Source organism: Microcaecilia unicolor, chromosome 5, assembly GCF_901765095.1.
Source record: "Microcaecilia unicolor chromosome 5, aMicUni1.1, whole genome shotgun sequence".
Lineage (NCBI taxonomy): Eukaryota > Metazoa > Chordata > Amphibia > Gymnophiona > Siphonopidae > Microcaecilia > Microcaecilia unicolor.
Window position 1 is genome coordinate 112,685,928 of NC_044035.1, and position 23,140 is coordinate 112,709,067.

Below are 23,140 nucleotides of genomic sequence, written 5' to 3' on the forward strand. Positions count from 1 at the left end.
ATATGTAACTTTGCCCAGAGAGAGATGAGACGGGCCACTGCTTCCGCTGCTGGATTAGCAAAGGCAGATTCAAAGAAAATAAACATACCTCAACTTTATGTTAAGCGCTGGATCTTTCCCGCCAGGTCATGGCAACATCCTCCTCACTCCCATTCCAAAAAATATAAAGATCAAGCCAGATGTCATCTCTAACTACCAGTGGCTTCGATTCCTCTTGTTATCAAGTTGATGGAGAGTTTGCTCAATGTTCAGCTTAACGAATTCCTGTCTGATTTTGATATCCTCCACCATTCGCAGTCAGGTTTCCAAGCTCAATATAGCACTCAGACTGTCCTGGTCACCCTCTTAGCTAACTTTAGACGGAAGGTTCTTCTGCTGCAATTTGACATGTCCAGCGCTTTCGACATGGTGGACCATGAACTCCTGCTTCATCTTCTAGATTCTTTCGATATTGGAGGGCCTGTTTTGCATTGGTTCAGGGGGTTTTTGACATCCATGTCCTACCAGGTCATGTTGAACTCTGCCACTTCTGAACCGTGGAAGGCCTCCTGTGGGGTCCCTCAGGGCTCTCCCCTTTCACCTTCCTTATTTAATATTATGATGATGCCTCTAGCCTCAGCACTCGCAAAGCTGGACCTCAACCCTTTCATCTACGCGGATGATATTACAGTCTACATCCCATTTCACTCCACCGTATCAGAAGTTGCTAACCTCACTGATGCCTGTTTCTCCGCCTTGGAGCATTGGGCCCGGGTGTTCCGCTTCAAACTAAACAGGGAAAAACCCCAGTGTCTTATCCTCTCGTCCGCTCACGCCCACATATCTGACACAATGCTTCCAGTATTGGGCTCTGCCCTTCCGATTGTTAACAGCCTGTGACTTTTAGGAGTGCACCTGTACTCACATCTCCAGCTGGCTGATCACGTGCACTTGGTCTGCAAAAAAAATGTTTCAGGCAATGTGGAGGCTTCGGCGCATAAGACACCTCCTTACCAGAGATTTGTTCCGTACCCTTGTTCACTGGCTTGTCCTCTCCCATCTGGATTATTGCAGTGGAATTTATGTGGGCTGCCAGGCCTCTTTGTTGAAAAAGTTCCAAACAGCTCAAAATACTGCGGCGAGACTCATCCTTAGAGAACGACGCTTTGCTCACGCCGAACCATTGCACTTTAAACTCCATTGGCTGCCAGTACAGGAGCGCATTGCCTTTAAACTTTGCTGCCTGACACACAAAATCATCTATGGGGCTGCCCCGGATTACATGCTCCCCTTGATCGACCTTCCGCCTAGAAATGCCAACTCTGCTGCTCGGTCCTATCTCCACCTCCACTTCCCGAGCTGTAAGGGTGTCAAGTACAAGATCTTCACCTCGTCCTTCCGCTACTGGAGTCCCAAACACTGGAACGCTCTACCTCGCCACCTTAAAACTCAAGAGGACCATACCCTCTTCAAGAAGCTGTTAAAGACCTACTTCTTTGCCAAGACTTACTCCCTAATTTCCGCTGTTGATTGATGCACCCCTTTGTCCCTTCCCTGTCTAGCTCATACTGTTAGATTCTCCTCCCCCTTTTGCATCTTGTATGCTTTTCTGTGCTTTTACCTTTGTAATTTTTACATAACTTTCTGTAAGCCACATTGCGCCTGCATGAGTGGGAAAATTTGGGATATAAGCAACCCATAAATAAAATAAATAAACTGTATAGCTTAGCTTAGCAAATTTTTTTTTGGGGGGGGGGAGGGGGGGAGAACAAAAAGATAGGAAAACAAAGCCTGAGAAAGAAAAGTTGTTTTGCTTGCCAATTATATTACCGTGCCAAAGAATGAATCTGTACTCTAACATTTGCTAATAAAATATAGCTCTGCTGGAAGGGAGGGCAGAGATTTGTTTGGCAAGGCTACTGTGATCCGCAGTTGTGACAAACCTCTCCTAAGCAGACTTAAGCTAATTATTCACTTGTAATCTGTGTTGTGTTGGGATCTGAAACCTAAGATCTGAGTTAAGGGCAAGAAGTCTCCCAGGTTCTTGCAGCTATCAGAAGAACATTCCAGAGCCTACTTAACCTTAACAGCAGGAAAAGCCAACAAATAGGCAGCCTGTGAATGCAGACTACATCCATCTACATCCTGACAAATACTTCAAATTCCCACCTATAAACAGGAGCATCATGTACCCAAATAAAATCATGAAACAATACAAAAAAAAAAAATTGCATAAATTCAACAGATTTCTAATTATCTGAATTTTAGCTTGCAAATAGGGAGCCAAATCAGAAACAGAAGGAGAATTAGAATCTGATCTAATAAAAATAATTTCCTTACATCTGGTTTATCATTCCCAACTGCTTTAGAGTAATGTTCCCTCTTCTTTTTAATTAATAATGACGGATCTTAGTTCGCCAGATAGACTTAAATGTGGGAGAACGTCTGAACAGTCACTCTAATCTTCTATGTCATTTTAGGAGAATAAGTTCCTGGTCAAACCATCTGTCTGAGCTTCTATAAGCTTTCAACCTATACTTGATGGGGGCCAGACTATCAAGAGTTTCTCTACATATGGAGTTCCAAAATTCATGGAAACTATCATCAGTAAAGGAAGCAGAAAGGCAATGACAGTCCACTTCTTTCCAAAATTCAGCTGGAGTAATATTATCCTTGTAACAAAATAAAAAAAAAATAATGGGAGGCAGATTAAATCGTAAATACTTCTCTCCAAGATAGGGTAAAATCTAAAAAAAATGATCAACCATGGAACTGCTGGGATAGCATTAAACGACAGAGTAGCACATTCCTTAAAAGTTGTAACAGATGCTAATAAACCTAATTGATGGCCCTTATATGTGGGAGCAATGAACAATTGCTGCAAGCCAACTGCTTCTAACGAGTCAAGGAACTTCCTAATCTGAGGGTCAGAGACCACTTCTAAATGAAGATTAATATCCCCAAGTAAAAAAGTAAAATTATGATTTACAGAATATTTAGCAAGAACCTCAACTTCCATTTTAGACCATTTCCCTGGAAGGATATAACAACACACAGCATATTGAACCATCAAACGAGTCATCATTAATCTCACAAACTAATAATTCAAAAGATGAGGAGCTAACGGAATCTAAAAACTTCACACTATAAAAAGGTTTATATAAAATTACAAGGCTTCCACCCTGATAATTCAATCTTGGTAAATGCATAACTTTATAACCTGAAGGATATAATTGTAGTCGAGGTCGTCCTGAAAAGTAAATCACGTTTCAGTCAAAAACAGAAAACCAAATTGATTATCTTCCAGCATGTTGCTAAGAATTTCAGTCTTGTTAACAGCAGAGCAAGACTTTATATAACCACAAAGGATAAGGGTGAAAGTTCTGGCAAGTGTCATGGATACAGGGGATCCTAATCAAATTAGAGCGATTGTTAGTCTTAAAGCCAAAGCTCACCTTATGACAATATGTTCTCCTCTGCCGTCTATTTCCGATCAAAGTTTGAATTCTCTGCTGCATATGATCAACACAATTAAGAAATAAATTACTTCTTTTTTTAAAAGAGAAAAATCATGCTGTAAATAGGGGGTAGAAGTAAAAAAAACTAAGAAAAGGAGGAGAATAAGTTACTCCTTTACCCCAGGTTAAATGAAGAATAAGTAAAAAGCACTTAATCCACAGCATAACTTGAGCTATATTAAGAATCAAAAGTACAAGGTGAGTTTCGACCAGCCACACTCACACCAAATATTAACGGCTCAGTTGTGCATGAAGGGGCGGGGCATGCCCCTTTCGCGTAACGCTTCAGGAATCAGAATCCTCATGGAACCGATGCCTCTTGGGTACTGATGACTCTAAAGTCCCAAAGCTCCTGTCACATTGCTTCAAAGAGAATTGATTTTGACGCCTCTTTGCCCCCCACTCGAAACATTAGGATCTCTCTATGCCAATAAGGACAACACTGAATCCTGCCATGAGGGAGCAAACGATGCTCAGTCCCGATAGGTGCTATTAACGCCCTACATCAAGGTAGGCAGAGACCTTCTTGGTGCATCTCCAGGAGTCATGGGGACAAATGCTTTTGATGCCAATGTCAACGGACCAGACTTAGAAGCGCCAAAAATCTCTCATTCAGCATACCTCCTGATTCTAGTGTCCTTTTCTGCATGACGACAGGACACTTATGTCTTGCCTGATAATTTCCTTTCCTTTAGTTGCAACAGATGAATCCAGAGACTTGTGGGTTGTGATAGAGAGGTCTGAATTGAACTGTCTTATAGGATGGAATGCTGCTTGGTCAGTTAGTATTTCTCATAAAGCAGAAGGAAACAGAATTAAACAAAATTAAACATTTCTCCTTCCCCACAGGGAAAGTGATAAACCAAGAACTGCAAATACGTAAACCAATTACAGTAGTGCATCTAAAAATATAAAAATGCAGGAACATGGTTAACAGAGAACTAAGATAGGAACTGCCGGAAAAAACAGGGTAGACCTCTGGATTAATCTGCTGTGACTAAAGGAAAGAAAATTATAAGTGTCAGCAGCAGATAAATCCATACACTTGTGGGATGTAGCAAAGCAGTCCTTAACAAGGGTGAGAATCTGAAGCTCCTGCAGATAGCGCTGATATCTGAGTGAAATGCATCTGAGTGAGAGGACACATCCAAACAGTAGTGTCTGGAGAAGGTATGCAAGAAAGACCATGTTGCCGCCCTACATATTTCCTCCAGAGAGAACAGACGGGCTTCCACCCAGAAAGACACAACAGCTCAGGTAGAATGTGCCCGGAAGGAAGTAATTTACCCACTAGTAAATAAACAGATGTGATAGCAATAGTCTACTTGACCTAGTGAGCAACCATGGCTTTGGAAGCCACATTACCTTTCTGAGATTCCAAGCAAAGCATGAACAAATGATCTGACCGATGGAACTCATAGGTCATTTCTAAATAGTGAAAGTACACGGCGAACGTCAAGCAAGCAAGAAGGAAGAAACAAAGGTTGATTGAAATGAAAGGCAGAAACCACCTCAGGAAGAAAAAAAAAAAAAAAAGACAGGACTGTGTGCACCATCACCCCCTTCAGGAAAAATCTGGAGGATCTCAACAAGACAAAGCCTAGCGATGCAAAACCCTGCTTGGGCTGATACCTGGATCTCGGATTAAAACTAGACCACCCTGGACGATAGCGCCCTATATCAGCCTGACCCAACCAGAAAGAATGTTTAAATTTGTCCTCAGGAAAGACACAGACTTTGAGTCACCCAGACCTATCACCAACTTCACTAAGTCCTCACCAAACAACAGCTTGCCCTTAAAAGGAAGCTGAACCAGCAGCTGTTTGAAGCTGCATCTGCCACCCAGTGACGCAACCACAGCAAACCACGGGCTGTGACTGCCAAACACATCTGCTTGGCAGACACCCGAATCAAATCATACAAGGAATCCACCAAATATTCCAGTCCCATCTTCACATCCATCAATTCAGTAGGAGGCTAACAGTCTGAATCCTGGAATGAATCCAAAATCTGGTTCACCCAGCTAAGGTGTGCCCTAGCAGCATACAAGCTGCAGATAGCTGCCTGCAGAGAGAGAGCATTTTTGTCAGAGGAAGGCTGCACTGAATCCACCAGTTGAGGCTGAGTTTGGCTTGGAGACGAACAGCTGAGAAGGGACCGTTGCAGTGGTCTGATGTGGAATGTGGCCCATAGAAAAACGTCCAAAATAAAGGCCATTGTGCCCAGAACTTTTTCAAAGACCCCGGTACATGGCAGGGAAAGTAGAAACCTGACTTGGGTATGAATCTTTTGCTCATGAGCAACAGGAAGAAATGTCTCCCTAAGCCTACGTAAAATATCATTCCCAGATAGTACAAGATTTGTCTTGGAAACAACTGACTCTTGGTGAAACTGAATACCAATCCTAAGGACTTAAGAAGAGCAGCTAATTTGGATGAAACTTGCAGACTCTCTTGATAGTAAGAGTTGCAAATTAGCCAATCAATCATCGAGGTACAGATGAAACTGCAAACCATCCTTGTAAAGGATGGCTGCCACTACTATCACAACCTTGAAAAAATGTCCTGAGTGACATGGAAAGACTGAATAGCATGGCCATAAATTGATAATGTTCTCCAAGGACTGCAAATCACAGAAATCTTCTGTGGGGAGATAAAATGGGAATATGAAAGTAAGCTTCCTTGAGATCGAGGGAGGTGAGAAACTCGCCCTGCTGGACTTCCAGACTGTAATGTTCCTATTATGAAATGTTGAACCTTTAACACTCCATTGACTTTTGAAGTCCAAACCCAAGTGGAAGGAATCCTCCTTCTTTGGAGCTACAAAATAAATAACTTTCTGTTCCCCAATCACAACTGGGGACAGTCTCTGTGCCTAAATGAAGAAGCATTTGCAAGGTTGTCTGAACTGCTTGACATTTGGGCTGGAGCTTGCATGAAGATTCCAAGAAAAACATCTGCAATGGAATGGGAGAACTCCAGTCTGTAACGCTGCTATAGTATTTCCAAGACACATTGGTCTGAGGTAATTTTGGTCCACTCCTCATGGAACCTGGAGAGGTGTCCTATTATAAAACCCAAGGCGTGAACACAGACTTCCACCACTGGAAGGTGTGGGAGGCACTGGTAGACCTGCAGCTTGAAGCGGAGTTCTGTCTGTCAGCATGAAAGAAGGCTTGTTTGTTGAAATGGGAACCCTGAAAGTTAGATTTGCCTGGTCTGTAGCACTTGGCCTCACAAAACATCAGACGAGACTGAGATTTAAAAGAATCTTCAGGTTTGTTCTTTGGCAATTTCTGAGACCTGGAGTTCCCTAGGTATTTAACCAGCTTCTCTAGATCTTTTCCAAACAAACGTTTACCTCTATAAGATAGCTTGCTAAATGTTTTTATTTATTTATAGCAATTTAAAGTTTTTACAAGTGTAACTTCCATATTGAAATACAGAGAAAGAAAAAAATTATAAAAAAGAAATAAATATATAGAAGATATACAGCAACTCTCTTCCTTAGACCTCAACAATTTAGGGGGGGGGTGGTATAAAGATGAGGAGTTCAACATATTAAAAAAAAAAAAAAAAAGACAGCCTAAATAATCCCACCCTATTATTACTTAAATCAGTTATCCCCTCGGCCCACTAGAAAGCTTCTTCATATCCAAGAAAATTCGTAATTCTTCGGGTTCAAAGAAAACATACTTAATACCCAAAAAACAAATTAAGAGCCAGAAACAACTTCCTTCTGTCCTGTGTAACTTTTGTCGCATCTGGGTATCCAAATTCTATGTCCACAAAATCGTGTAGAAGATTTCTTAAAATAGAGTCTCATAACTGAATTGAGGTCTTGTTCAAATACAAATGAGACAATTAATGTCCCTCGAGTTGATACTTCTGTCAAAGAATCCTCTAGTAATGCGAACAAATCTTGAATTCCAGGTTCAATTTCCTGTACTTGAGGTAAATTTCCAGGTCTCACAGGCTCCACTCCTTTTTGAGAAGGTAATGGAAGATAGTAAATCTTATTAAATGGGGGAATAACTGAGGAAGGAAATTTCAAAATTTCAATGAGATATTTTTTGAATAAATCTGCCAGTCATACCTGTAGTTCTAGGAAAGTTCAATACACGAAGGTTTAAACGTCTGTTATAGTTCTCTATTTGCTCTATTTTCCGATAAGTCACAATTTTATCCTTTACCAAGGCATCCATTGTAGATTTAAAATTTTTGACTGTATCTGCAATACTTGATTTGCTGAATCCTGTTTAACATTTTGCAAAGACTCAGTTAAATTATCTATCTTACTCACAAGAAGAGACATGTCTTGGGGCTGATTTAGTAACAGCTACAGTTAAATCCTGAATTGCCTTCCAAATGGACTCCAGGGTAGCCACCACGGGAGCTCCAGGTTGACTTATTCTACGAACTGGAGTGTTGCACTGCCGACTTGGTTCCTGCCCCATCCTCACCTTCTATCCATGTCCAGCGATTCTCCTCTGCCCCGTCCTCCCCTGCCATTCATGTCCAGCGATTCTCCTTCCCCCGTCCTCCTCTGCCATCCATGTCCAGTGATTCTCCTCTGCCCCGTCCTCCCCTGCCATCCATGTCCAGCAATTCTCCTTTGCCCCCTGTCCTCCCCTGCCATCCATGTCCAGCAATTCTCCTCTCTCCCCTGCCCTCCCCTCTCATCCATGTCCAGCAATTCTCCTTCCCCCATCCTCCTCTGCCATCCATGTCCAGTGATTCTTCTCTCAACCATCCTCCCCTGCTATCCATGTCCAGCGATTCTCCCTCCCCCGCCCATCCTCCTCCCACAGTCCGGGCCCTCAGAATCAGCCAGCCGGCATCAGGGCCTTCCCTCTGCGAGTCCCGCTTACTTTGTTTCAACTTCCTGTTTCCACATTGGCGGGACTCGCAGAGGGAAGGCCCTAACGCCGGCAACCTCTCAATCGCTGCACTGCGCCGTCACTAAAAAAAAAAGGTAAGGAGGGTCCGTAGGAAAGAGAGGAGCGAGAGGAAGAGTGCAGGACTCACCAAGAAAAAAAAAAAGGTGTTGGTACGCCGTACCAGTGCGTACCGGCACAAAAAAGCCTTGCCTCTATCATATCGCCCCTCAGTTGTCTTTTCTCCAAGCAGGAAGAGTCCTAGCTGCTTTAGCCTTTCCTCATAGGGAAGTTGTCCCATCACCTTTATTATTTTTGTCGCCCTTCTCTGTACCTTTTCTAATTCCACTATATGATTTTTCATATACAGTGACCAGAATTACACACAGTATTCGAGGTGCGGTTGCACCATGGAACAATACAAAGGAATTATAATGTCCTCATTTTTATTTTCCATTCCTTTCCTAATAATACCTAACAATCTATTTGCTTTAACAGCCGCCGCACACTTTGCAGAGAGTTTCAACATATTGTCCTCGGAGAATATGCGCAAACCAACCTTGAACCTGTGACCTTCAGGCTGAAAGCCACTATTCTGTTTTTCAAAGACTGTAAACACTGCACCTGCAATATGTTCCCACTCTTTCATGGTTACCAAGGAAATCAGGAGAGACATGGGAACAGTGAACTAACATAAGGAAAAAAAAAACTCAAGATGTAAAATTTCTCATAGCTTGACTCTATAATAAAATCCTTTGTAATGGTGCTGAAAAAGAATACCTGTACTGCTAAAATATAGAGCTCAGGTAACAAAAAGGAAGTTCCACAAATTAAGTAAGGGAAACTTTCAGAGCTTTTTTTTTTTTTTTTTTTGGGGGGGGGGGGGGGGTTGTTGTTTTTTTTTTTAAGTACCTGCCTTCTGTCAAAAAGGGGGACTCAAAACTCTCTAAGTGAAAGGTATATAAGAATATGAGAACACTAAAGAGGCCCTTTCAGAGGACCTAACACACACAGTATAAGGCCCTGATAAAGTTCGCTGGCTCCCGGAAAAGAACAGCATTTAACCAACTCTGAAACTAAGTAAAATCTTAAACTTGCCATAGGCAGCGTAGCCTTTTTTTTTTTTTTTGGTGACTGCTCCTGAATCGCACTACTGTACAATGGCTGCTGGATCACTTTCAGCCCCATGAGAATGAGCAGAGCCTACCCTGTACACTGACCCAACACTTGTCTCTGCTTCCATAGCAGGAGCAGCGTTTAATAGCTTTGGAAGTCATTAAAAAGAAAACAAAAGTAAAACCGCAACTGAAACTGAAAGAAAATTTAAAGACACACTAACCTGGAAGAAACAGCCATCAGGAGTCCTGTCTGTCAAATTTAGTGCTGTTGGAAGCACACACCCTTCTCCACTACTAAGCCCTTTATACCGGTCCAAACCAGTATTCCTCATGCAGCCAAAGCTGTGGGCTTTAAAGAATTATATCCCAATTTTATTTTTCACTAAGGATAATGGAACGAAGGGCTAAAGAGTGCAGAAGGGTGAGGGAGGGACCTGGTATCATCAGGTTTACCCCCTAAGGCCGGCACTGCTCAGCCGTGCACCCCAAAGATCCATTGAACTGAGAGATCCAGAACAAGAGCCACCATCAGATGAGACCAGGAGCTTGGAGAGACTGCCCATCTGCCTGCTCAAGATAGAGAACACTGACTGACCAAGGAACATTCCGTTCTGTCTTATAAGACGGTTCAATTCAGCGCTCCCTATTTCCACCTACTGGTAGATGGTCACAACCCAAAAGTCTCTGGATTCATCTGCTGCTGACACAATTAGAGGCCTTGTAGTCAGGTCCTAAATAAACCAAGCACTAATCATAAGTGTCTGTCACAGATATGACCTTGCCACACTGAGAATATTTTTAAAAACCACTGGGAGTTTTTGGAACATCGGATAAAAAACAGACAGTGAAAATGAAACAGCTCAATCAATGGGAAAAATGGAGAATAAATCCTGGCCAGAGCGCCACAGAAAATTATAGGAAACTTAAAATGCCAAAACACCCAAGAGACTAATAGAGGAAATCAAAACGAAAATAGAGAAAGGTCCCATACCACTCATACAATAAAGCTACCAACCCCCCCCCCCCCCCTCCAAATAAATAAATAAATAAATAAAAAATAAAGGCAGGGAAGGTCACCAAAGAAAATGCACTGAAGAGAGAACATTAAAAATAAAAGTCCTCTCAGCTATGCAGAAAAAAAAAAAAAAGGACTGCCTGGTCCTGTGCAGCTGAAGCAGGTGGAAAGGTGCGCACATGAGCGATTGGAGCTGAAGGCCGGGGCTCCGCTGGATAACGTCACCCATCTGTGGTAACACAGACTGTCCTGCTTGTCCTCTGAGAAATTAAGCTATGGTAAAATGTGATATGTACTGCAGCTTTGTAACTAGACTACTTAATGTTTAAATTCCAGTCTCCCTCTTAATCAGATTACAAAAAAGTTAGAGAATGACATGAGAACAAACTCTGGCCCCGTCCCCGCGGACTCTGTCCTGATCTGCAGAAGCCTTGAACACTTTATCAAACTATAAAAGGAACAATATTCTGTGCAACTGTTATAAATCACAAATAGAAAATCAATAATAACAAGCAACTATAACCACTCCCCCCCACCATCCTCTACCCTTTCAACTCCAACAATAGCTGACTTCCAGTACCCCAAGGAACCCTAATCCACCCTGTTAAAATGTCCAGGGGTACAAAATATAACCCGCTCTGTATGCTCTAGCGTTAAGAAATATGCCCTATAAAGCACCGTTAAGATTTTTTAGTCTCTGGATGAAAAATAGTCATCAACAATCTCAGGATTCAGTCTCACTCTCCTGTCTTCCGCAGCCCTTCCTGCAATAGAAAATGTCTTCGCAAAAGGATGTGCTGCATAGGATCCCCCCATATAAGTTTTGCCAGTTTTGGCAAGCACTTCTGCTTGTTTTTCCAAAAAATCAAAACATTGAATCATTCAAACATAAATAAACTTTCCAATTCATTAACAGCCTTCAAAAGTAGAGAATGACACAAGGACAAAGTTTATCCCCACCCCAGCGCCCTTGTCATTCTCGACAAATAGTCAAAATAAGAGAACTACTACTACATCCTTCTGTAGAACACTGGACAGGTAGAAAATTCAAAAGAATACCAGCAAGATAAAAATGAAAATCTATATTACTTCATCTTTGAGGTTCCTTGTCCATAATATGCAAATGCGTATATTGTAGGCATAACTACATTTTAAGAACTGGACAATGTCCAGAACAAAGTTTAAAAAATGCGCCCACATTCACTCACAGTAATAGTTGATAAAATTATCATTCCATCTCCTCCAAATTACCAAGTAAAAATGCCAACTACATTCTCTTCTGTTGGTTCTTTTGCTTATTTACCCCTACTCATTTCCCAAATTCTCCTCTTCGTGCCCCATCTTCTATTTCATCATAAGATTACCATAGGAACAATCCATCGCTACATCCTCTCTATCACTCTTTATTTCTTCAGTCCACACACTAAGGCTAAAAGAGAACAGGCTGAAATGTTTATACTGAAGTGTCATGAAATGCCTAGTCACCCGCCTGGGGTTACCCCGCGGCCACTTAGAGGGTCCACCCCAGCACAGCTCAGGTCAACCTGCACCTGCCACTTGTGCCCTACACTATCACCCTCCTCCCACCGACTGGGCCACAACCACTTCTGGGTGAGTCTCCCGCTCTCCAATTATCCCCAGTGATTTCTAGGTTACAGGGGCCACACTCCCAATGGTCCCACAGTTACCAGAAAGCACTCACAGATCCAACACACAAACCACCAGGATTCTTTATCAGTCCAGACAAACAGGGAGAAAAACAATTATGTTTATGCTCTTAAAAATAGTGAACAGTGTAACAAAATAGTGTGAATAGGCAAAAAATAACAGGTAACTGAAATGTGGATCAATTATAACACTAAATATTTGCATAGCGGCTAAACAGTACCTGGAAAGATCAGAAAGGACATTGTATAATTATACTACAGCAAGAGGCCCTCACTGGATGCCCACCGGAAGGGTGGAAGGCCAGATTTTAGGACTCAGGCTGTAAAAATACCAGCTAGGTTTAAAAATCAATGACTGGCTGAGCAAGGACTTGCTTTTCCTGCAAGTTAATATGTGTTCTAGCTAAAGACCTATCCACTGGAATAGTGGTGGGCCAAGCTACATAGCTTTAAACACCTGAAAAGCACTGAGTAGGCCTGATAACAAGATGATGGCCTTATAGCAGAGAGCCTGCAAGAGCAAGGACTGCTTGGTGAGTTCTAATGAAACCTGGTGCAACTTCCAAATTGAGTGTAACACACATGATGTAGAAATTAAAGACAGAAATGATAAGAAGTTTGGTTCATAACACGGAGTCTGTCTTTAATAAGTTGGCACCCAGATCACAAGATGTTATGAAATTGATATATCTATATCTTCATAAGAACAAAGTGTTTACAAAAAAGGAAATTACACAATAGCCATGTTTGGATGTTTGGATGTCCGTATCTAGGGAAGTGTTTACAAAAACGGAAACACCTGGCCGGAGGGCATGACTCATAGATTGAGCAAGATTAGAAAAAAGTCCCTCTCAATAGACTTGTATGGGGACCAGATGGTATATAAGGACTGGTCTCCCAAGCATATTTCGGAGGTTCTCCCCAACGTATCTAGGACGCAGAGCTCCAGTCAGCTGAATCCAGAATTTGTCTGATGAATGTATCTGATTAAAGTCTGATTTGCAAATAAACTCTTCATTCCAAATGATGATTTGTGGGCTTCACTTAATGATGAAAGGCTGTAAGTATAAATGCTTTTGCTACATCAGGCTATCATTCGCTGCATTGTATAACCTGTAGTCTAAATCCAGTTTGTCATAAGGCTGGTATCTTTTCTTTAGACCTAACGTCTCCCTTAGAGGCAATAACTCCTTGATTACCCCAGTACTAGTGTTATTTAGAGATGGAGCCAGATTAAGGTCACTCTAGCCTTCTTGGGGGGGGGGGCCCGAGACCCCTCTATTCTCAACAACATATAATTCACCGAGCTTCAGCAAAGAGATCTGTCTCTCTTTCTTCCTGGCTAAGACTGAAATCAACAGCCAGCAACAACTGCTGGGTAATTTCAAACTCCAGGCCAGAGTCCAGAATAGTCATATTTCAAATAAAAATTGGTTATATCACTACAGGCACTTCCTATTACCTGTGTGCCAGTATGCCAAATAAAAGAAAAAGAAGTCAGTCTTCTGTAACAGCTTTAATCTGCTGATCAAACAGGAAAAATACACTTCAGACATATTTAAGACAGGAAAATATCCAATATATTTTACAGGCTTAAAACACACTGTTTCTTCACATAGAGTTTTTAATAAAACACAATAATATAGTAAATAATGGCAGATAAAGCGAAGATACTTACCCGTAGCAGGTATTCTCCAAGGACAGCAGGCCATTCATTCGCGCATGTGGGTGACATCATTCATGTCACCCTGTGTGGAGCATTAAGAACGCTAATATTGCTTTAAGACCATGCACAGTGCCCCCACCACACATGCACGAGTGCCTTTCTGCCCGCTGTAAGAGCGCAGGACCATCAGTACAATATTATAGCACAGGATAAACTCCAAAAGGGAAGAGGGAAGGTATGCGAGAATGAATGGCCTGCTGTTCTCGGAGAATACCTGCTACAGGTTAAGCATCTTTTGCTTCCTCCAACAAGCAGGCCATATTCTCATATGTGGGAATCCCTAGCTACCAGGCTCACTGAAAACAACAACCACTGGTTAACTGGACCTTGCAAGAGCGAGGTCAAAATACTAATTAACCTGAACCTATACACAACTGTGTGAGAGTGCAGCCTGGAACAGAACAAAATGGGCCTAAGGGGGTGGAATTGGATTCTAGACCCCAAACAAATTCTGAAAAACTGTCTGTCCAAACCGACAATTGCGTTGGGTATCCTGCTCAAGGTAGTAATCGGATGTGAATGTGTGGACTGAAGACCACATGCAGCCTGGAGAATAAGCCAGCAGATCAGTATAATATCCAAAATATTTTATTGAAGATACCATATGTTAGACAATTGCCTGACACAGGCCGTGTTTCGCCCAAAAAAAAAGGCTGCGTTAGGGGCTAGTCTGTATCTTTCTTAAATAAAAACAATTGCAAATTGCATATCAGGACAAGGATAAAAGGAATTTTAAAAAACCAGCACAAGCAGCACAAAACAGCGTCTCCTGTTCTGTTGCCAAGTGATCGGTAAAAAGTCTACTGTCAAAGGCCTTTGACAGTAGACTTTTTACCGATCACTTGGCAACAGAACAGGAGACGCTGTTTTGTGCTGCTTGTGCTGGTTTTTTAAAATTTGCAATTGTTTTTATTTACAAAAGATAACGACTAGCCCCTGAGGCAGACTTTTTTTGGGCGAAGCACGGCCTGTGTTGGGCAATTAGCTAACATACGGTATCTTCAATAAAATATTTTGGATATTATACTGATCGGCTGGCTTATTCTCCACGTTGGATTTTGCAGATTGTTTGCCTTGCTGTTTTCTGGGACCACATGCAGCCTTACATATTTCTTCAATGAAGGCTGACCCTCAAGTGGGCTACTGACGCCACCATGGCTCGGACATTACTGAGCCTTGACATGACCCTCAAGAGCCAGCCTGGGCATAAGTGAATGAAATGCAAGTGCCCAGCCAATTGGAAATGGTGTGTTTCCAGATGGGGTCAAAAACAAAAAGCTGGGTGGACTGTCTGTAGAGCCTAGTCCGCTCCAAGCAAAAGGCCAATGCTCACTTGCAGTCCAAGGTGTGCAGTGCACTTTCACCAGAATGGGCATGAGGTTTGGGAAAGAATGTAGGAAGGACAATCGACTGGTTCAGATGGATCTCAGACACAACCTTAGACAGAAAATTAGGGTATGTGCAGAGATCTACTCTGTTGTGATGAAACTTGGTGCAAGGTGGATCCACCACTACGGCCTGAAGCTCACTGACCCTGCGAGCTGAAGTAACAGCCACCTAAAACAAGACCTTCCAGGTGAAGTACTTCGGATGATAGGAATTGAGAGGCTCAAGGAACTTTCATCAGCTGGCTGAGAACGTTGAGATTCCATGGCAGGCTGAGACTTGACAGGGTGCTTTGTCAACAGCAAAGCTCTCATGAAGCGAACTAGAGGCTGTCCAGAGATGGGCTTACCCTCTACACGGTGATGGTAAGCTCTAATTGCATCGAGGTGAACCCTTACAGATTTGGTCTTGAGACCAGACTCGGATAGGTGTAGAAGGTATTCAAGCAGGGTCTGTGTAGGGTAAGAAAGGGGATCTAGGGCCTTGCCTTCACACCAGACAGCAAACCTCCTCCATTTGAAAGAGTAACACATTTTAGTGGAATCTTTCCTGGAAGTCAGCAAGTCCTTGGAGACACCCTCAGGAAGATGAAAGGAAGCAAATTCTAAGCTCTCAACATCCAGGCTTTGAGGGACAGAAACCAGAGGTTGGGAAGTAGAAGAGAACCCTCGTTCTGCATTATGAGGGTCGTAAAACACTCAAATCTCCATGGTTCCTCAGAAGATAACTCCAGAAGACGGAACCAGATCTGCCTGGGCAAGTATGAAGTGATCAGTATCATGGTTCCTCGGTTTTGCTGAACTTTTAGCAAAATCTTCCCCACAAGATGGATAGGAGGATACGCACAGAGAAGACCGGTCCCCCAATGGAGGAAGGCATCTGATGCTAGCCTGTCATGGGCCTGGAGGGAACAGTACTGAGGGACACTGTGATTGAACTGAGTGGCAAAGAGATCCACTAAGGGGTTGCCCCACACTCGGAAGATCTCACAGACAATGCCCATGCTGAGGGTTCACTTGTGTGGTTGCATGACCCTGCTCAGTCTGCTGGCCCGGCTGCTGGATCTGCCCACCAGGTAAGTGGCCTTGAGGAACATCCCATGTTGGACTGCCGAGTGCCACATCCAGATGGCCTCCTAAGACAGTGGGGGTGTGAACTGGTACCCTTCTGCTTGTTGGTGTAGTACATTGCAACCTGATTGTCCATTTGAATGAGTACAATTTGATTGAACAGCCTATCTCTGAAAACATTTAGAGCATTCCAGATTGCCAGTAGCTCCAGAAGGCTGATGCAGAGGTTTGTCTCCTCAGCTGACCAAGCACCTTGAAAGTGAGGCCCATCTAAGTGAGCTCCACAAAATCAGATATACTGCACAAGTATAGGCTTGTGTATTTATTTATTTATGCTTTCTTGTATCCCACTGTTATCCAAAAACAGTTTTTGGTTCCAAGAGGCTTACAATTTACATTCATTTTGGAAATTGCAGTAATGTAGAGTTGGTAAGATTGAATATGAAAGATGGAGCATAGATGCACGATATATCTGTCCAAAAGAATCCAGGGTTCTAGCTTCTCTGCCAGGAGGCACTGAAGCACATTCCCTAGAACTCCTGCCTCTTGAGCATGGATTCCACCACCAAGGAGTGACGAGGCAACTGAGGACTATCAAACCCAGGGGAGCGTGTCCTCTCTTCACAACAGATAAGAGACTGCTGGTCCCACGCTCTCAGGGTGGGCAGGAAGACACTCACGCATGCGTGGTAGGGACACTGTGTGTGCTCTTGAAGCAATATTAGCTGTTTTAATGCTTTGCACCACGTGACGTGGATGACGTCACCCACATGTGAGAATATGGCCTGCTTGTCCTCAGAGAAAGGACAGCATGGCCTAACTAGCCTGCCCTGTAAGGTGGTTAGAGATTGTAATGTTAGGACTCATTTGACTCACCCTTCCACTGAACTCCTGAAGAACAATATTTTCTGGTTTTAGATCTCTATGGATAATCCTGTTTTCATGCAAATACTGGATGCCAGAACCTTCAAAAAAAAAAAAAATGTTAAAACTGTCTATTTTGTTGAATAGCAAAACAGTCCAATATACAGTTTATGATTTAAAGTAGTAAAATATACTGAGTCTGGCAAAAGTTTGGAAAATCCACTTGCCCATGCCATATGGACTTTTTTCTGTAGATAAGATATCATCTTTGGCCCCTATCAGGGAATTGCGGGAAGAAGAGTTAGCAGCCACCTGGGACCTTGCACAATATAGCCATGTTCAACCTGGTCAGGATCACAGCAGAAGTGCATCTTTGGCTCTATTTGGGGTATTGGAGCAGAGAGGGTGGACTGCAGCAGCAAGGTGGGAGAAAGGCATAAGAGGCTGAGAGGTGGGAGAAAGACATAGTTGGCTGGGAGGTGGTGTGGAGTAAGGTAATTACGTATGCCCCACAGTGGAGAGTATGAGAGTACTGAGGAAGGAATATCCAAGGGAATGGATGAAAAAGGGAGAGTGACAGGAGGGCGAGGAGGGGAAATGAGAGTTGCATGAGGATAGAAGGGTGTTCATGTACAAAGAAGAATTTTATTCTTTTGAATTTTATACTCCCGTGCATTCTACCTCCAAGCCTAATTATTGTGGGAGGGAAGTGGCAATGGGAGTAGACAGAGTACATTTTGTCCCTGGCAGATAAGTCCTTGAGATATTTTTCAAACTCTGTATATATCCCACATTAAACAATAGATAAGCCAAAAACAAGAGTAAAGAACTATTTTTAAGTTAGAAAATTAATTTACTATATATTTGAAAACAGGCTTCTTCTAAGAAAAAACATGGAAGACTGGAATGTCTTTCAAAGTTCTAATTTTCTATCAGGCTGAGGATGGAGTTAGGAATAGAACTGGAAGCTGTGTGGGCACCACTGATATTCAGTGCTGACGCCTGGATAATTAACGGCACAAGTAGGTCAGTTATTATCCAGATATTAGTACTGGATATCGACCAGACCTGGATAACTTCCAGCAGCCCACAAAGACTCGGATATTCAGTACTGGTTGCCAGATTAGGCTTGGCACTGAATAGCTGTGTATAATTCAGGCAACAACTACAAGAGTGCAGTTTATGTTCCAGTACATACAGCATTACAACTACTTTAGAAACATACAAGTGGATAAAATGAAGAGCATGAGAAAGTTTCACAGTATGTTAGAAACCTACAGGTCTAAGTACCGCCAATTAAGTAGTGAGGCTACAATTTTTATTTGGTTGCATTTTGAAGGCAAAAACAAAGAAGGGATTAATGAGGTTGACTGCCTTAATCCGTTTGGGTAAAGCCCAGGCCAAAATAAGCACTTTTTAAAACTTATGCAACCCAAGGAAATTTTTCCCTCCATACACATGTAAAATGGGGAATATGTGTGTAGATTTTCATCATACCCAAACCCTACAAAAACCACAAGCCCCCTTGAAGCATACCCATCAAGTCTCCTTGAAATATATGTATGGTATGATCACATGAAAACAGCCGTTTTCTGAAATCACCATTTACACATGTGAGCAATCCAATTGTGTAAATGTTGCTATTTACATGTGTGTGGATGCTTCAAAATAAGGGCCTTAGTGAATCACTGCAATCCATTCCAATTCTGATTACCATCCTTCACCACAACATTGAAGCATGCTTTAGTTTTGGTTTTTTTTTTTGTACAGGTACAAGGAATAGACTAAAGCTAATTAAGAACTTGGATTGCTAGTGAGCCAAGGAGGTAGCATATTACATACCAATGTCACTGAGTAAATTAAGCACTTGACTTTCTTTGAGTCCACAGCAATTTTCTGGTTTGTTTAACATCTAAGGAAAATAAGAAAATTAAGACTAAGTTCTCTCTGAACTCTTAATTGAAAGTTATTGTGTATATACGTCATACAAAAACACGTAAAAGAGTTTTAAAATTACACATATTTCTTCAACAATACCTTTTAAAAGTAAAGTGCCAGCATACTTCATATTTAAAGTTTTCCTTTTATTTTATGAATTTCTTGTGGTAGTCCAATAATGATTAATTTAGGCTTTACATATCCCAGCCACCAGGTTGGTTGCTACAGTGACCAAAAATTTCCCCACAGCATCTGGAATTTTCATGCTCCTAAAATATTTCTTCAAGTTGCTAATGCTGCCACCACAACAGAGCTTGTCTGCACAATGCTAGCAGCTCAGAGTTTGTGCAACGCAGTGAAGAACTCTTTCATTAGACTTCCAAGACTTGAGACTCTAAGAATAGCAAGGGACTTCCTACATCATGTGGTTCAAATTCATAAAGCCATGTGGTGCAGACAAGAAGCTATTTCTACAACAGCAAAGTATCATTTTGCAGACTACAAGATGAGGCAGAGGGGTGAATATATGCAGTCTGGTAATGCACTGAAGGGGTTGACTGGAAGAAATAGCTCATTAGAAGGGGATAAGAGTGGCAGCCTGTGGATAAGGTGTGGGTAATGGTTGGGAATTGAGTACTGACTGAGCAGATTTCTTTTTTTTTTTTTTTTTTGGGGGGGGGGGGGGGTTGGGTAGTTTGAGGGAGTTAGCTACCAGATGAAGCAATGGATGAGATGTTAGACTGCCAGCAATAAGGCAGGATGACAACAAAGGGAAACTTAAAATAGTGTATTAAAGAGGACAAAATAGCATGGGGGTGGGATATTAGAGGGGGGGCAGCTGGCTGGGTACTTCTGCCAGCACCCTGCAATGCTGAATTAAGGGCATGATTTACTTGAATTTATTTTCCTTTAGACACATACATTCAATTATTATCCAGAGGTTTATCATTTGTACCCTCACAAAAGTTTGACCCGTTTCATTTTCAAGTTGATTTAGGAAGATCCTTACAGATCAAGTTGATTTTCCAAGGTAAAGATCAAGATATGGTGCACACTATTATGGTTACTAAATCTAGTTGGCCACTGGATCCTGTTATAAACATTGCCAATTAGTATTGAAGGTTAAGGCCTGGGATGAAGAGGAAAAAGGAGTTATTGGAAGAACCATTGGAAGAGAAGAAAGAATGACTTTGAAGGAATGGAAAGATGATACCATCAATGTTATTAAAAAACAGACAAGAGAGGAGCAGTAGTAATTTTGAATAATTCTGTTCACATAAAAGAAGTTGAAATTTGATCCCACTAAAGAGCCTGGTCTTTAATCTCAAAACCAACTAATGTGGGTCAGAAGGAAGTTATTTTGATCTGGAAGGATGTTATGTTCTTGAATGTGGAACATTCAATGATACTACTGAAAGTACAACCCCACACGGATCTACTTCACAAAAGTTAGGAGATGACTCACACAAAACACGTGAAGATTCAACACGTGGGACCACACTGAGTAGAGTTTAAGTATCGTGGCTGCTACATGGATACTGCAGGATTAAGATAAGTCCCCATTTTTTTCTTTGGGACACTGACAGAAGGGGCGTATGTAAAGAAGCACTAAAGTGATATTGATATCGATTTTGAAATTGAAAACAGGGTATAACTGATTTGCAAAAAAAATATTTTTTGAAACCCCCCCCCCCCCCCAAAAAAAAATATTCAAAAATCTTTATTGGGAGGTTTTTGGGATCTGTGATTACTTTTTCACCGTGGGCTGCCAATAAATGTGTGTTTCAGTTGCCACAGCAGGATGAGATCCCTTTCCTCCTTCAAAAAAGAGTGGTGTTGAATCTTCACGTTTTGTGTGAACATTCAACGATTCCAGTTCTGTATTGCCTTCCTAAGATATATAAGAATTAGGTCAGTCTGCCAGGTAGGCCTATCATGTCTTCTAGAACTTCTCTTCTTGAGAAACTCATATACTTTGATTTTAAAAAAAAATGTTAAGGCCCTTTGTGGTTGAACGTGGGTCATACATTAAAGACAACACTTTTTTTTTAAGGAGTTCTCCAGGAATTTGAAAGAAATGATGTTTGTTACATCCTGGTAACTTTGGATGTTTCATCTCTATATACTTCTATTCCAAATGATGAAGCTCTGGAGGTCATATGCAACAATTTAGAATGTAGGCCTAATATGAAATTAATCCCCACACATGAAACTAGCATTTCTGGCGATTAAAGAAAACTTTATATTTGACAATCTACTGTCTTTGCAAACATCTGGCATGGTATTGAAGTCACACTTGCTCCTTCTGTGGCAAATGTCAAGATTTGAAACAGAATAGGTTTACAAGTCTCCTTTTTATGAGAAGATTTCACTTTGGAAAAGGTTTGCAGATGATGTCTTCATATTGTGGTTTAGCAATTCTACTGAACTTAAACACATGGTATGGTTAAATAATTCAGACATACAATTTACATGTAACAGTTCAGAAAAAAAAACATCAGTTATCTAGATGTGGAAATAGCTCGCGTGTGGGTTTATTACTATAGTTTATAAGGAACCCACCGACACAAAAGCGAATGCTACATACCTGTAGAAGGTATTCTCCGAGGACAGCAGGCTGATTGTTCTCACTGATGGGTGACGTCCACGGCAGCCCCTCCAATCGGAAACTTCACTAGCAAAGTCCTTTGCTAGCCCTCGCGCGCCCGCGCGCACCGCGCATGCGCGGCCGTCTTCCCGCCCGAAACCGGCTCGAGCCGGCCAGTCCAGTATGTAGCAAGACAATACACTTCAAGGGAAGACACAACTCCAAAGGGGAGGCGGGCGGGTTTGTGAGAACAATCAGCCTGCTGTCCTCGGAGAATACCTTCTACAGGTATGTAGCATTCGCTTTCCTCCGAGGACAAGCAGGCTGCTTGTTCTCACTGATGGGGTATCCCTAGCCCCCAGGCTCACTCAAAACAACAACATTGGTCAATTGGGCCTCGCAACGGCGAGGACATAACTGAGATTGACCTAAAAAATTTACCAACTAACTGAGAGTGTAGCCTGGAACAGAACAAACAGGGCCCTCGGGGGGTGGAGTTGGATCCTAAAGCCCAAACAGGTTCTGAAGAACTGACTGCCCGAACCGACTGTCACGTCGGGTATCCTGCTGCAGGCAGTAATGAGATGTGAATGTGTGGACAGATGACCACGTCGCAGCTTTGCAAATTTCCTCCATGGTGGCTGACTTCAAGTGGGCTACCGACGCTGCCATGGCTCTAACATTATGAGCCGTGACATGACCCTCAAGAGCCAGCCCAGCCTGGGCGTAAGTGAAGGAAATGCAATCTGCTAGCCAATTGGATATGGTGCGTTTCCCTACAGCCACTCCCCTCTTGTTGGGATCAAAAGAAACAAACAATTGGGCGGACTGTCTGTGGGGCTGTGTCCGCTCCAGATAGAAGGCCAATGCTCTCTTGCAGTCCAATGTGTGCAGCTGACGTTCAGCAGGGCAGGAATGAGGACGGGGAAAGAATGTTGGCAAGACAATTGACTGGTTCAGATGGAACTCCGACACAACCTTTGGCAGAAACTTAGGGTGAGTACGGAGGACTACTCTGTTGTGATGAAATTTGGTGTAAGGGGCCTGGGCTACCAGGGCCTGAAGCTCACTGACTCTACGAGCCGAGGTAACTGCCACCAAGAAAATGACCTTCCAGGTCAAGTACTTCGGATGGCAGGAATTCAGTGGCTCGAAAGGAGGTTTCATCAGCTGGGTGAGAACGACATTGAGATCCCATGACACTGTAGGAGGCTTGACAGGGGGCTTTGACAAAAGCAAACCTCTCATGAAGCGAACAACTAAAGGCTGTCCTGAGATCGGCTTACCTTCCACTTGGTAATGGTATGCACTGATTGCACTAAGGTGAACCCTTACGGAGTTGGTCTTCAGACCAGACTCAGACAAGTGGAGAAGGTATTCAAGCAGGGTCTGTGTA

General features: G+C 42.5%; 1 protein-coding gene across 1 annotated transcript in view; it reads right to left on the reverse strand.

Annotated features, from left to right (window-relative positions):
• CHUK (component of inhibitor of nuclear factor kappa B kinase complex) overlaps positions 1 to 23,140 on the reverse strand; it is a 169,713-nt gene that overhangs the window by 101,949 nt on the left and 44,624 nt on the right. Inside the window, 2 exon segments of the mRNA XM_030203200.1 lie at positions 17,232 to 17,320; positions 19,062 to 19,131. Coding sequence (XP_030059060.1) covers positions 17,232 to 17,320; positions 19,062 to 19,131 — 159 coding nt within the window.